The 14284-nt window shown below is 47.8% G+C and overlaps 1 protein-coding gene across 1 annotated transcript in view; it reads right to left on the reverse strand.

The window, feature by feature from the left end:
* The window catches only part of TTC9 (tetratricopeptide repeat domain 9), a 32666-nt gene extending 18922 nt beyond the window's left edge, over positions 1–13744 (reverse strand). Inside the window, exon 1 of the mRNA XM_040641716.1 lies at positions 13333–13744. Coding sequence (XP_040497650.1) covers positions 13333–13744 — 412 coding nt within the window. The remainder of the gene's footprint in view (positions 1–13332) is intronic.
* Positions 13745–14284: the final 540 nt, after the last annotated feature.

Consider the following 14284-nt stretch of genomic DNA (forward strand, 5'->3'; position numbering starts at 1 on the left):
GGCACAGATGTCACTGAAAGAGCACTTTTGTGGCCTCTCTGGGGCAGCACCACATGGAATTGCCAAGTGCTGGAAATAACCAAAATATCCACCAGGAGGAGATGGCTTAAATAAATAACGAGACATGGGTACAATGGAACATGACACAGATATTGAAATCATGCTGAAGAAAAATACTGAGTGATACTGAACACATGTTTTTAGTGGAAAATATTGGTGGGAAAACAAAGGTGGTTCAACGTTTGTTCCGTACAACCTGAATCTTGTGAAAAATAAATGTGTTTCTATCTGGGTGAAGAATTGTAATAGGAGGCATCAGAGCTCCTCTTCGGGAAGCAATTATCCTTTTTTAAGAATGCCCTCATCAACTGCTCTAGTGGGTAAGGTGAGACTTTGAGAGCAGTCGGAGGCAAAGAAAGGTAGATAAAACAATGAGCAAACTGCTCTGTGTTCAACAGGACGCGAATTTGAGAGCGGAAGAGCCTCAGAGACAGAGAAGGGCCGGAGGGGGAAAAAAGAGTGAGAAGCATGGTAGGTTGTTAGAAGCTGCCCAGAAAAGTTCAGCGGTCAATAAGAAAACTCCTGGTAGTCTGCAAGCCAAACTGAGTCTTACGAAAAAGAATTTTGAATGTTCAGTTTTTGAGATGTAAACTCCTTGTGTACCCCGTAACCTTTAGGAACTCTGCAGCCCGAAGGGGGCGTGAGAGGGAAGACGCAACAAGGGGGAGCAGAACTTCCCGCCCCCCTGCAGACACTGGGGGGGAGAGTGAACGGCATGGGGGGGGGACCGGGGAAGGAAACCAGGGGGTCCCGGCAGTGGCCCCAGCACATAGGACCCAAACTCCTTGTTTCCTAAATACACTGGAGAAAGGTAGAAAAGTGGTGCTTTCATTCTCAGGATGCCCGAGCAAGCCTGAGGCTTTCCTCTTCAGACACCAGGGAGGAAGTGCAGGGAGCTGGCACCCCCAGCGTGCGGCCAACAGGGCAGGCAGGGCAGGCATGAGGCTGCCGGCCTCACAGCCTCTCCCTTGGATGTCTCCCTCCCACAGAGGTCTTGCCTTCCTCCATCGCCCCTTCCCACCAGTAAGCTTGCTTGCTTGTGAGGCTCCCCAGGGAACCCAACTCAACAGGTAGGAAACACCCACACGGAAGGCTGTTGGTTTACGCCTTGCTCACCTCCCCTGCCCTGGAGCCACTGACCACTCTTTTGTCCTCCTCTGTTTGCTCCCTTGCTTCCCATCTTCCCCCATAACCTCCTTTGCTGAGTCCTTTTTCCTCCCCTCTCACATACTCTCCTGTCTTAGTACCTCCTGGAGTGGGAATTAGTTACATAAACCATCATCTATGAAGCGCCTGTTGTGTGCCAGGCCCTGTGTTAGGCACGTGTGCATGTATCATTTCATGTCAATCACCATCACAGTCCTGTGTGGTGCATATTATCGCTCCCATCCTTTAATGGAAACAAGCTCAGAGAGATGGGGACCTGTCCCAGGTTCATGGTGGGATCAATGGGAAGTGAGGGTTCAAACCTAGATGTGTTTATGCTACGTAAAGTTCTCTCCCATTAGGCTGCATTGCCCTGCAGGTTTTCTGCCTGTCTGTTCCTCTGTGTTCTCTTTCTTCCCTCCCGTCCTCATTGGCATACACAGGGGGACAGCCCTTCTCACTATCTAGGTGTCAGGGACGAGTCCGCACATGTTCCCGATGACCTCCAAAGCCTGAGGGTGCCTGAGGGTGCAGGCCCATTCAAGCAAGGAGCTCAGTTCTGACTCAGGGTGAGCAACAGGCCCAGAATCACATCCCCAAATGCTTGGATCTGGCCCAGACTCCTGAGGGATCTTTAGCTTTGGGCCAAGGGTGGCAACTGTCTGAGACACTATAACTTAGCCAGCACCCGTTGCCTGTAACTTTTGGCCTTGACAGTCTGTTTGTTTCTTTTCTTTTCTTTTTTTTTTTTTAAGATTTATTTATTTATTTATTTTTAGAGAGAGAGTGGGGGGAGGGGCAGAGGGAGAGAGAGAGAGAATCTCAAGCAGACTCCATGCTGAGCATGGAGCCCGATGGGCTCCATCTCACAACCATGAGATCATGACCTGAGCTGAAACCAAGAGTTGGGTGCTTAACCAACTGAGCCACCAGGAGCCTGACAGTCTGTTTCTTAAAAACTTTTATTTTTCTTGCCATCAGGACTTCCTAGTCTAGTATAACCAGCATCGCCAGGTCTCTGATGGTGAATGACTACCTGCTCAGAATCAAAGTCTAAATTTTGGAATAATCTGGAAATACCTAGCAGTAATAGGTAATATTTGGTGACATCAATTTAGATTCCAGAGCCCGGATAATATTTTAAATAGGCTTCCAACTGTTGCCCTGGTTTCTTTCAGAGACCCTCTGTCTGACTCTATCATCCTAGGAGGCTGTGAGCTCCCTTATTTTTGTTTACCCCCGTATTTGCAAGGGTTGCCTTGGAAATCTTAGTTGAGATGTTTTAACGATTATTTGTCAGCACATACCAGTAAACTAGAATAAAAGAGAGCTTGTTTCTTGTCTCTTTCCTAAATCTGGCTGCTCTCTGAAAGAGAGGCTGGGGAGTGGGGAGCTAGAAGGCCTTCAAAATCCTAGACAGTTCAACACTTGTGAAAGGACACTTGGAGGGCACTGACCGAACCCCCACTGTTCACATTTGGGGAAACTGAGGCTCAGGGTGATGTGACTTGTTCAAAGTCACAGAGCAAGTTAGCAGCAGACTCTGGACTAGGACCCCAGTTCCCGCTACCCTGTGCCATGTTTTGAGAACAGAGAAGGTTTAGATTGGGGCTCTAAGGAGCCATGGCAAGTGCACAGTAAAGATTCTGTGAATAAGTGAGTTTCCTTCCAATGCTCCGTGTGTCTGCCGCTGTGTCTGAGGAACCGGTGGCCAGGATTTCCAAAATTCAGGGGCCAATCAGAATCTTGGACACTGAGTGCACATGCCATCCCTTCCTCAACACCAGAGGCACATCGCTAATGTTCAGGACCAATTTATATCACAAGATCTGACCAAACTCTCTCTCCGCCTCGTTGGCAGATTCAAACTGTCACTAACGTACTCCTGAGTCCAGAGGGGCCTGCTCCTACTGGGGCTTCCATGCTGTCAGGATCTCGTTCCGTGTGTGGATTGGGGTGGTAGGCACTGCAGAAAAGGGGATGAATCCTACTTTGGGATATTAGGAGAAACTGGGGTGGGGGGCTTGGGATAATTTTGCTTGACATCTTCGGTGTTACTGCCTGACAAGGCTAGACAAGACATAGATAATATCCAGAATGGCACTAAAAATCATGTTTATAAGGTACGTTTTCTTCAGGAAAAGAAAAAGCAGAAAGCAAAACTACCCATGAGTTCTCTAACAGATAACCCTGTCATCATTTTTCTCGAAAACTAAAAGCGCTCATGCACAAAGTTAATAACATAAAAATACTATAGAAAGATTTAAAATAAAGTTAAAAAAGACACGAAGGAACCTTACGTGCACACTGCTAAGTAAAAGAAGCCGATCTGAAAAGGCCACATACTGTGTGATTCCAACTCCATGACATTCTGGAAAAGGCAAAACGATGGAGACAGTAACAAGATCAGGGGCTGCAGGGGTTGTGGGGCGGGGTGTAAGGATGAACGGGCAGAGCACAGAGGATTTTCAGGGCAGTGAAAACACTCTGTACGATACCCTAATGGTGGATACATGTCAGTATACATTTGTCTAGAGACGCCCGATGCACAACACCGAGAGTGAGCCCTAATGTACACTACGGACTTTGGGTGGTGACCACATGTCAGCGCACATTCATCATTTGTAACAAACGTCCCACCCTGGTGGGGGATGCTGACAATGGCGGAGGCTGTGCCCGTGTGGGGGCAGTGGCTGTATTTTCCCCTCCATTTTGCTGTGAAAACTGCCCTAAGAACAATAGAGTCTTAATAATTAAAAGAAAAGAAGTTGAAGTCTCTCTAATCCCTCTGCCCAGTCCCCTTTTCAAGGGAGGTTAATAGCTTCACTTAGATGATTTCAGATGATCTTCTGGACACATCTACGTTTATGCTAGTTTATATCTTCTCTTACACAGGGAATCCTATCAAACACTGTTTTGCGTTCTGCCTTTTCATGTAATAACAGCTTTTGGAGACTGGTCTGTCTCTGCACACACAGAACTACCCCATTCTGTATAATGGCCGCACCGTTCAGAAAGAAGGGCAGGAAGACAGTCTTTCTGAAGAGCTGGAAAAGACCTTGGAAATCTTGGAATCCAACCCTAGTCTTTGTAAATAAGAAAGCTGCAGCCCAAAAGAAGAGTCCGTGACCCAAGACACCAGCACGTGGGGAACTTGGAGTCCAAGTCCTTGTTCACCAAGTCATGCTTCCATTATGTTCTCAAAGGTAGGGATGTCAGAAGAGAAGCAGGGAAATCTTAGCCTTCAGAGAACACCCCTTGCGTTTTTCTCATTCGATGATTTTTTTAAAAAGATTTTATTTATTTATTCAACAGAGAGAGAGACAGCCAGCGAGAGAGGGAACACAAGCAGGGGGAGTGGGAGAGGAAGAAGCAGGCTCCTAGCAGAGGAGCCTGATGTGGGGCTCGATCCCAGAACGCTGGGATCACGCCCTGAGCCGAAGGCAGACGCTTAACCGCTGTGCCACCCAGGTGCCCCTCGATGATTTTTTTAAGCAAGTGTTTTGTGTGTATGTGTGTGGACTATGAAGCAACCCGCATTTGGGGGCCTGTTTTAATATGTGTTTGAAACAATATGGGAGAGTCAGTGTGGATAGATATTTAATACCAGGCATCAAGAGAGTTTTCCTAGTGGATACTATCCAAGTATCCCTTTTATCCTAAAATTGTTAAAATTGGAGGTCAGCATTTTTCTTCATTCGGCAGGTCCCACTTTTTATTTCTCCTCTATTTTTTTCTCTCCTACATACCCCTACCCATGTAAAATGCTAATTTACACTTCCAATACTTTATAGTTTAGGAAACACACTCACATTGCTCCTTGCCCTCACCCTGTGAGTCAAGCTGGCATGCTTATACCCATTTAATAAGAGAGGAAAACCAAGGTCAGGGATGTTGTGAACAGATTAAGTTCCTACATGGTGAATGTGTCACCAGTGGTCATGTGAGTCTGCCTCAGTGTTCCACTAGGACACAGGGCCAGCTGATCTCCTCTGGCTTTGGGGTCTCTTTGTTTTTGTTTCTTGAGAGATGAGGTTTTGGCCCACAAAGCCAGAACCTAGTACCAGCCAGTCATAAAAACACAAACTAAACGTAAATACTACTTTCCAGGATGTGAGGAGAACAAATGTTCCACATGACGCAGAATAATAACGTGTCCAACTTCATTTGTCACTAAAACTGAAACATGTTTTTCAATGATGGTATCATCGCTCTCATGACATTAAAACCGAGCAGGTCTAGAGTAATGCGTTTGGACAATTCCAGATGTTATCCATCTAGTGGGTCATCTCTCCTCACTGTGCCACAAAGTGATTGTTGAGACAGTAAAGGCTGAATTGAATTCCTGCTCTTAACACTTCCACTCAAATTTCTCAGGACATGCTAACTGGAATTCACATGCTCAGAAGCAAGGGGGGCAGAAAAGAGTAGGAAGTATGGGTGGGGCTCTAGCAGCCTCTAGGCTCACTGGAAATTATGACTCACCAGCTCCTCACACCTCTCTGTCCATACAAATTCAGGTCACCTTCCTAGTGACAAAAGGGAAATTCTGACCTGGATACAGAATGCAGGCCACTTTCGTCTTAACCAGCTAGAATGGTCATGGAATGGGACTCCTAATCACACAAGGCACAATCACAGTAAAAGGATGTTTGACCTACAGAATATAAGACTGGAGGGGGGGGCAAGTGAGTTGCCCTAAAAATGCCAAGGCTTGTCCTTGTTACAAGGGTGAGGAGATGTACTCTGTGAGATGAGATGTAGTCTGTGTTGCCTCAAAGGGTAGATAGAATATGGCTAGATCAGGGGCACCTGGGTGGTTCAGTTGGTTAAGCATCTGGTGTTTGATTTTGGCTCAGGTCATTATCTCAGGGTTGTGAATTCAAGCCCCACGTTGGGCTCCCTGGTCAGCATAGAGTCTGCTTGTCCTTCCCCCCCTCCACACCTCCGTCTCCCCCACCTCCACACATGCTCTCTCTCTCTCTCTCAAATAAATATTTTTTTAAAAGAATATGGATGGATCAATACAAATTTCAAGGAGGCAAATTTTAGTATTTAAGGAAGAAACTCCCAAAAATGGAGGCTGCCAGGTGAATGGTTAGGATTATAGGCTTTGGAATTATAGAGTGGCAGATGAGAAATCCCAGTTTGCCACATACTGCTATGTGACCACGGGTGAGTGACTTAACTCTTCCAAGCTTAAGTTTTCGGTCTCACAAAGTGAGATCAAATGAAGTTATATATATTAAGCATATATATTTATAATATGTGTATAAATTATATATAATTTTATATATTCATATATATATGTAGTGTGTGTGTGTGTGTGTGTGTGTGTGTATTCATCAAAGGCAGGGACCTTGTCCTTCATGTTTACTCCTGTATACTCAGGCCCCACACCAGGGTCTAGCACATAATAAATGCACAATTATTATTAATGGAATGATTGGATTTACTGGATCCTTAATATGAGAAAGCTACTGGAATAAGCATTTTCATTCATTTCTAACACATTCATGAAACATCAACTGGGTGCTAGGAACTGGGCTTGTCATGGTGGTCTTTACTGCCATTATTGTTACTATAATAATTATTATAGTTGTTGTTTTGTGGTGGTGGTCGTTAAATGGGTCACTTGAGGTGGTGGTGAGTCCCTCTGTTGCTGGAAGTGCCTAAGCTTATGCTACTTGCCAACTTGGTAATGTTAACAAGGAAATTCACACACCTGTGTAAAGTTGGGGGTCACATCCAAATCTGAAATCATAATTCTGATTACCTAACTCTCGAGACAGCTAGTTAGCACCACTTCTCACTTTTGTTCTTTACACACACAAACACCACGGAAGGGAAACGTTTGCCCCATGAGCTTCCTCCACATAAATCTCATTTATAATTTGAATGTTCTTTGAAAGTCTTTTTGGCAGAAAGGGAAGGGAAGATCCACTTGGATACATTTCAACCTGGGATTCTTCTGCTTCAAGTCAACCTTCCTTGGCACTACACATCCCACCTCTTTTTAATAAATATTTGGGAACTGTTGGTTTGGGTCCGACTAAACATGGCATCATTTTATTGCTGTTACGAAAATGTATATGTACAAGAGAAAGATAAGAGCTGTACATCGCTAATGAATGATTTCAAGGCCACATGAATACCACCAAGAAGACTAAACCCCTTTCAACTTTGATAGCATTATCTTTGGCTTTTTAATGTCTGATACCATGCTGAGTGCTAGAGGTTTCTGCTATATGGTTGGGGCAGGACTAATTATCTTGGTGAAAATGGAAAACTCTGTTCCCGACTGAACCTCTGACTTGCCCAAAGTCAGCTGGGAATTAGGCACTTGATGGGTGGTAGGTTGAAACATTTGGTTTTCATCCTAGCTATCTGGAGAAGGCACAGCCTGGGGGTAGAAGAGAACAGCTGTAAGAAGAGAATGTCCCATCTGGAGGTCACTCCCAACTTGTAAAACTTTGGGAGCAGCTTTTGGCTGCTCCAGATTTTGGCCGTCCTGTCCTCACTGCAGCCGAGTCCCCTTGCCTTGGATGGGACACTCCCATGTATTGTGGCTGTAGGGACTCTGACTGTAAGGCATCCTAAAGAGTTTTTGGCTAAGAACTCAGAATTCATTTTCCCTGCAGGTAGACTAAGGCCCTTCAGAGTCTACTTTAGACACTGAGCCCAAAGTCTACATTCAGAGTGTTCTTTCCTAGATAGCATCCTACAAGTTTCAATTCTCACATCATTTCTTGGAAAACGATCTTAGAGGCCACATTTACAGGCAGAGATTTATTGGCAAAGGTGATGCCTAAGGAACAGCCTCGGGTCAACAACGGCTTGGCCAGTCAGGCTCTTTCACCCTGATGGCAAGCTCTCGGCTGAGCATCTTAGCATGAAGCCCCTCCCTCTTCTTTCCCCTTCCTTTGACCAATTCTTACCCCGCAAACTTATTTTCTGGTTACTGGGTTACCAGTTGTCTCTAGTCTTCATCTCCTTTTTACCACTCAGTTCTTGCATTTGTAATTCATCCATCTTTATGCTTGGTTCTCTGGTTCCACATCCATTTCTGTTGAGTACCCTTTGTCTCAGAACCTGCCTCAGAGTCTATATCTAATTTTGTCCACCTTAGATGTATCGACCCTGTCAGCTTCTAATATCCCATTAAGGGCAACTTCAAGGGTGGGTGGCTTATGCAGTCAGAAGGGCCCTGTATTGGGTTTAACGCTCTGTTATTGCTTCTTTGAAATTTCTAACAATTTTATCTTTGGAGCTGTGCTTTGTAAGTGAAGTTTGATGGACAACAGAGCACAAACATGAGCAGAGGAGAGAGGCACAACCATTCTTCGCAGCCCCACTTGCACGTAGCGTTCAGGATGCCCCATGAGCACAGAATTCCAGTGGACCCACAATGTGTGAGAATTCAGCAAGGCCCAGCTTGAGTACAAGGTAAGACTGTCAGGTCCATAACTAAGTAAGCAGGCAGACATGCTGACAGCCCCAAGAGGCACGCTTCCCATTCAACCCAGAAATTGCTTCCAATACAGAAAGAAAGCAATAAGAAGCACAAATGACCTAAAGCCCCATCATATCCTTTCTTACTTACGCTCCTACCCCGTACTAGCCAACCACTTATGCTGAAAATGATGACATAAAAGGAAAGAGTAGGGTAAGAGTAGGAAGTAGTTCCCTTTCCTTTCCTTACTCGGTAGAAAGCCAGACTCGGTGGAAAGTGCACACATAAAGAATGCACGTAAAGAAATGAAATAAAAATAGTTGAGTTTGTTTTGTTAGCATTTCCACTGTTCTAGGAAGAATGAACTACATATGCATGTATAAGCTACAAAATGGGAATTGTGTAATTTACGTGATTTCACATACAAGGTAAGTGCTCTCCCATTTCCATTTAAAACTAGCATCACACAATATAAAGATGAACAGTGAAATTCATGCCAATAATTAAAAATTTTAATTTTCTTATAATGACATTAAATAGCAAATAAAAGCACCATGTCAAATCAAGAGAAAGAGAGATCATGAAAGAAAGGAAAACAGCTTTATCTTTTAATACCTTTAATGATACTTCCCCTCGCCCCATATACACTTTTTGAATAAGGAGCTCCCCATTTTCATTTTGCACTGGGCCGCACAAATTATGTAGCCAGCCCTGGTCCCGTGGCTTTAAGACATGTCTATCCCAGGCCTTTTCCCAGTGTGATCTCTCTAGGCCTTGTCATACCCCTGTCCTGGGACTTCATATAGGGTCAGTGGATATTATCTGCCCCTTTGGTGAAACAAACAAACAAACAAATCTCTTAAACGTAGCTCTAAATGGATGGGAAAAGAGGTAAAATGACATGGTAGGGGCTTAACCAAAGTCACAGGATACGCCAGGGATACAGGCACAAGCTGACTCTCATCCAGACCCAATGCCACAGCCTGGCGGCACTCATCTACACTGCGGGCATTTGAGTCTTGAATGTCATTTGAAAATCCCAACAAAGTCATTACATGTTGCAACCTTTTGATCACACCCAGCTGGGGCCACCACAGCCCCATAGGAACCATGTGGAGCAAAAGGCTCTGCCTTTCAAGAGATCCTGCACAGAACATTTCAAGGCCTCAAGGGAGTCCTGTGTCTTGTCCCAGGTTAAAAGGAGTCAATCAACAGGCCAAGACATGCTTCCTTTGCAGCTTTGGTAAGGATTAGAGTCCTACATCACCCCAGGCAGGTCAGAGTATCTTTTCAATCACTGTATCGAAGTCATTCAAAATTCTGAAAGAATGGGATGCTTCCCATCTTTTTTTTTTTTTTTTAATTCCTTAAAGAATAAGACAGGTAATATCAAGTCCAGGGGTCTTGCAGTACTGGCCAGATCCCTCCTCATCAGGAGGAACTCCAAGCCAGAACAAATCACAACCATGGGCACTTTGACAATTGCCTGTACACCCTTCACGTGACCCCCTCAAGTCATCCAAATGGATTTTTAGGCTAACATCTCTCAGCACATTGCACATTCTGGCTGCCCCCATCGCTATTCTCTTAGAGCTTTCCATGAAGAGTACCAGGGTCCACCAGACCTAGGTTTTTTCCAGAAGCCTCACAACAGCCTTTTGTTAGGTGCCGACGTGCCCTTAGCAACAGAGCCTAATCCTCCAGGTACTTCTGGGCTAGTCCAAGTTCCTTCCAAACCCCAAACATCTCTCTCTATGGACAGCTGTGTGGAAGGACAGATCTTTGAGAGCACAAACGTCTTCAGACTGCTCCCACCAGGAGCTGGCAGGGCTGCTCAGCCGGCACTGCAGGCCAGATGGAAGGGTCAGTTGCCTTTCTGCCAGAAAGAATGTGCAGCTGCTGTCTCCTTCCTATCAGCAGGCAAGAGGGGGACGGGGTGTCTTATGGGCTACGCTGCCCTGTTCCGGCTCTGACAACAGTAACAGTGATCTGTTCTTCTCTTTCCATCAAATGGTAATCGTAAACGCTTAAAAATTTTACGTCGCCATTTCAAATAATCTTCACGAAAATATTTTAATGAAATGTAAAAATGCTTCTGATATAATGCTAAGTGGGAATAAAAGGGTACAGGAGGTCCTGGCTTTGTAAACAGTTTACATTTAGGTATAGAAAAAAATACAGGGAGGAAATATATCACAAGGGATGTCTTTTGGTGGTGGGGTTAAGAGTAATTTTGCATTTTTCTTCTTTAAACTTTTTTATATTTTCTAAAAGAAAATATACTTTAAAGGTATGTATTACTTTTGTAGTCCACCAAGAAAGGATACTTTCCTATTGGGTAGGATTTCTCAGACAGTAGTTACAGATTTTATGCATTTTCCCAAAGGAAACCAACATCAGGCTTCTACTTCTTCTCTAGGTGAATTCCAGGATCCCTTTTCCCAATTGAATTTTCTATACAGGAGATAGATTTTGGCTTTGACACAACTGCTTAGCTTGTAATGACTCTTCTTTTCTCTTTCATTGAAACTTGAAAATATTTAGGAAGAGCCCTATCAGAGTTTTGAATTAATGTACTGTATTTCTCTCTCCTGGTTCCCAGGGCTCGGAGCTCCAAACAGAAGCCCACTTGAGACTGGATTCAGAGAGCCAGAGGCCTAGAGGACCGGACCGTGACTTTGGGCATCAAGGTGTGGTTGAACATTGATTTTGGAGTTGAATGGCTCTGGAACCTCAGGGGTTTTTTTCTCTGTAATCTTTTAGCAAGTTGTTTTAAAGGTGAAAAAGCACGTTGTATGTAGAGTGACTAGCACAGTGCACACAATAAATTATTAATACGAAGAAGGGGTGAGCCACTGGAGAAGGCAGCAGAGGGGAGATCTGCTATTGTGGCTCTCCATTCTCTCACCACTGAAGTTTTCCAAAGTGCCCGCGGGGTGGGGGTGGGGGTGGAGGAGCTGGCGGGATCTCAGCCCCGCCCCGACTGGGCTTGCCTGACCAAGGACACTTCTTTGGTTTCACCATGGAAATGTAACCGCCTCTTGGGTAGGAGATAGGCAGTCCTAGCCACAGGCCAGCAGCCAAAAGGGTGGGGTGAGGGGCAACCCTAGAATGCCCATGGATAAGTCTAAATATAAGACTCCATTACCACTCTGAAATGACCGCATTGGTGATCCAGAGTGCCTCTTCCTCCACCCACGGCCACTCTGCCCTTTCACTACTCATCAGGCAGAAGCAAGTATGCCAGAAGCTTACAGGAAATCAACAGCATCAAGCTGTACATTATGATGGATTGAGATAGTCTATCTTTGCTATACGACTTTACCTACTGCCATTATTACTAGGAGTAATGGGCACCACTATTTTTACAACTGCAACTACAACTAGCGGATGAATCCCTTACATTGGTAAACTACAATTTATAAAGTGGCTGGGTTATGCCTGATGGAAGGTGATCCGGCATTATGGGAACACAGAGTCAGGCTGGCACTGGACACCTCAAAGGGAACAGAGCAGAATTACTGATACTTTTGTTTCATCCCGCAACTTCCTGGGCCCAAAACACAGTCACCCCACGCGGCCACACCCAGTCACTCTCCTGAAGCTACTCTGCTTCAACTGTCCAGAGCTAGTTTAGGCAACTTCAAGGGTTAGGGACTAGGAGTAATGGCCTTTTATTTGGCCAGAGGAGTTGGACCATGCCCAAATCCCACCAAACGAGCTGAGAGAGGAGTACAGAATGCCTCTCCAAATATAAGGCCATTGCGCCTGCCAACATCTCCCACCTTCTCCCAGGAAGGCCACTGAATGACACAAGCTCTTCCTTTTTTAAAAAGAGACTTTAAATTTCCTGTGGCAAAGTTACATTTTTTAAAATGCCTGACCTAAATCCCCAAAGGGAACTCTGGAATGTATACCTCCCCTTCTCATCCCAACAGAAGGGCCCCCTTTTCCCTGGGGCCCTGCAGTCAGCCAGGGGGAGGACCCGTGTTACCGAGCAAGGATGTGGCACACAAGCTCAAGCCCAACCGTGAACTAGCTTCCCTTTGAGATCGCTCGCTCTTCCCCTGGCAACCGGGGGCCCCAGCATAGCTCGGAGAGAAGAAAGTGGCATTTTGGAATCCATTTTGCTCAAGATGCTGAAGGCATCGTGGCACACTGCCCTTTGCTACCGAGGCCAAGGGAACTTGGGGTAGGAAGGACCTTACCCATGGGGATGCGGTCAGTTGAGGGCAAGGTGAGGACGAGCTCTGGCGCCAGTGATACCTGAGGAGCGCGGCCACTGGGAGGCGGTGGGTGCGGGTGCCCACCCTGGGCGCTACTTCCCGCATTTGGACCCAGGTCCACTGGTGAGCAGTAGCAGCAGCAATCGCCACCCGAGCAGCTGGGGCTCCTTGTGTCTGTCCAGTTATTTTTAGGTGAGATTTACGATGGATGAGGGGGAAGGGACCCGAGATGACAATGAGTTTTGGTAGGTATAATCCTAAAAGTCACTTTTTCCAAAGCACCCCCCTCCCGGGTCCTCCTTCCCGGAGCAGCGCTGTGCCAGCGGGGAAGTGGGCAGCGCGGGCACGCCGCAGCGGTCGGCTGGGACCCGAGGGCCGGGGCCCCTCGCCGGGCGCCGGGCGGGGGGGCAGGGGAGGAGGGGCCGGGCGCGGCGCGGCGCAGCTCACCTGCCAGGCTGTTGTAGCAGTCGATCTCGATGGCTTCCACCGTCTTGCTCTGCTCCTCCGAGAGGCGGCCGGGGTTGGGGGCCCCGGGCGGGGAGGCCGCGCGCGAGTCCCGCTCCTGCTCCCGGGGCGCCGGCAGCAGCCCCTTCAGCTCCAACAACGCCCGGTGGTATTTACCGATGGCTTCGCGGAATTTCTTGTCCTTGTAGCACTGCGCCCCTTGGCTCTTGAACTCGTGCGCCCGCCGGATGAACTCGGCGGGCTCGGCCACCGCCCCAGCCTGGCCGCGCGCGGGGACCCCGCCGCCGCCGCCGCCGCCCGGGACGCACAGTGGCGGCGGCGGCCGCTGCGCCTCGCCGGCCGCGGGCGGGCTCGGGTCCCCCTTGGCCGCGGCCGCCGAGCCCTTCCTCTCCATCCGGCCGCCGCCCGGCGCCCCGCGCGCGCCGCGATCCGCCCGCCGCCGCCGCCGCGCCCTCCCGGGTTTAAAAGCGGCGGGCGCCTGCCCCGCGCCTGGCAAGCTCGGCTGTGGCCGTGACACCCCGCGGCGGTCTGGCGCCCCGCACTCCCATTCTCCTCGCCAGCTGCGGGAGGCTGCTCTCTCCTCCTCCTCCTCGGATTGCCGTCCCCTCCCTCCCTCCCTCCCCCTCTCCCGCGCAGCCCTTCCTTCTCCTCGCCCTCCTCCCCTCCCGCAACCTGCGGGCGGTGGCGACCTGGCCCTCGCGGGCGCGGGGCTAACGGGATGGGGGACCGCGGGCCCGATTCGGGTGGCGGTGATTGTCGCTGACCCGGAAGAAGCTTGGCTCGCCCGAAGGAGGGGAGGATTAATGACAAAGACGGCCCCGTTTTTTCCCATTCAACCCAACCCTCGGAGACGCGCCTAGTGTGAAAGAGACGAATGGGGGAAGGGGTGTGTGTGTGTGTGTGTGTGTGTGTGTGTGTGTGTGTGTGTGTGTGT

Source organism: Ursus maritimus, unplaced genomic scaffold (assembly GCF_017311325.1).
Source record: "Ursus maritimus isolate PB19 unplaced genomic scaffold, ASM1731132v1 scaffold_25, whole genome shotgun sequence".
Classification (NCBI taxonomy): domain Eukaryota; kingdom Metazoa; phylum Chordata; class Mammalia; order Carnivora; family Ursidae; genus Ursus; species Ursus maritimus.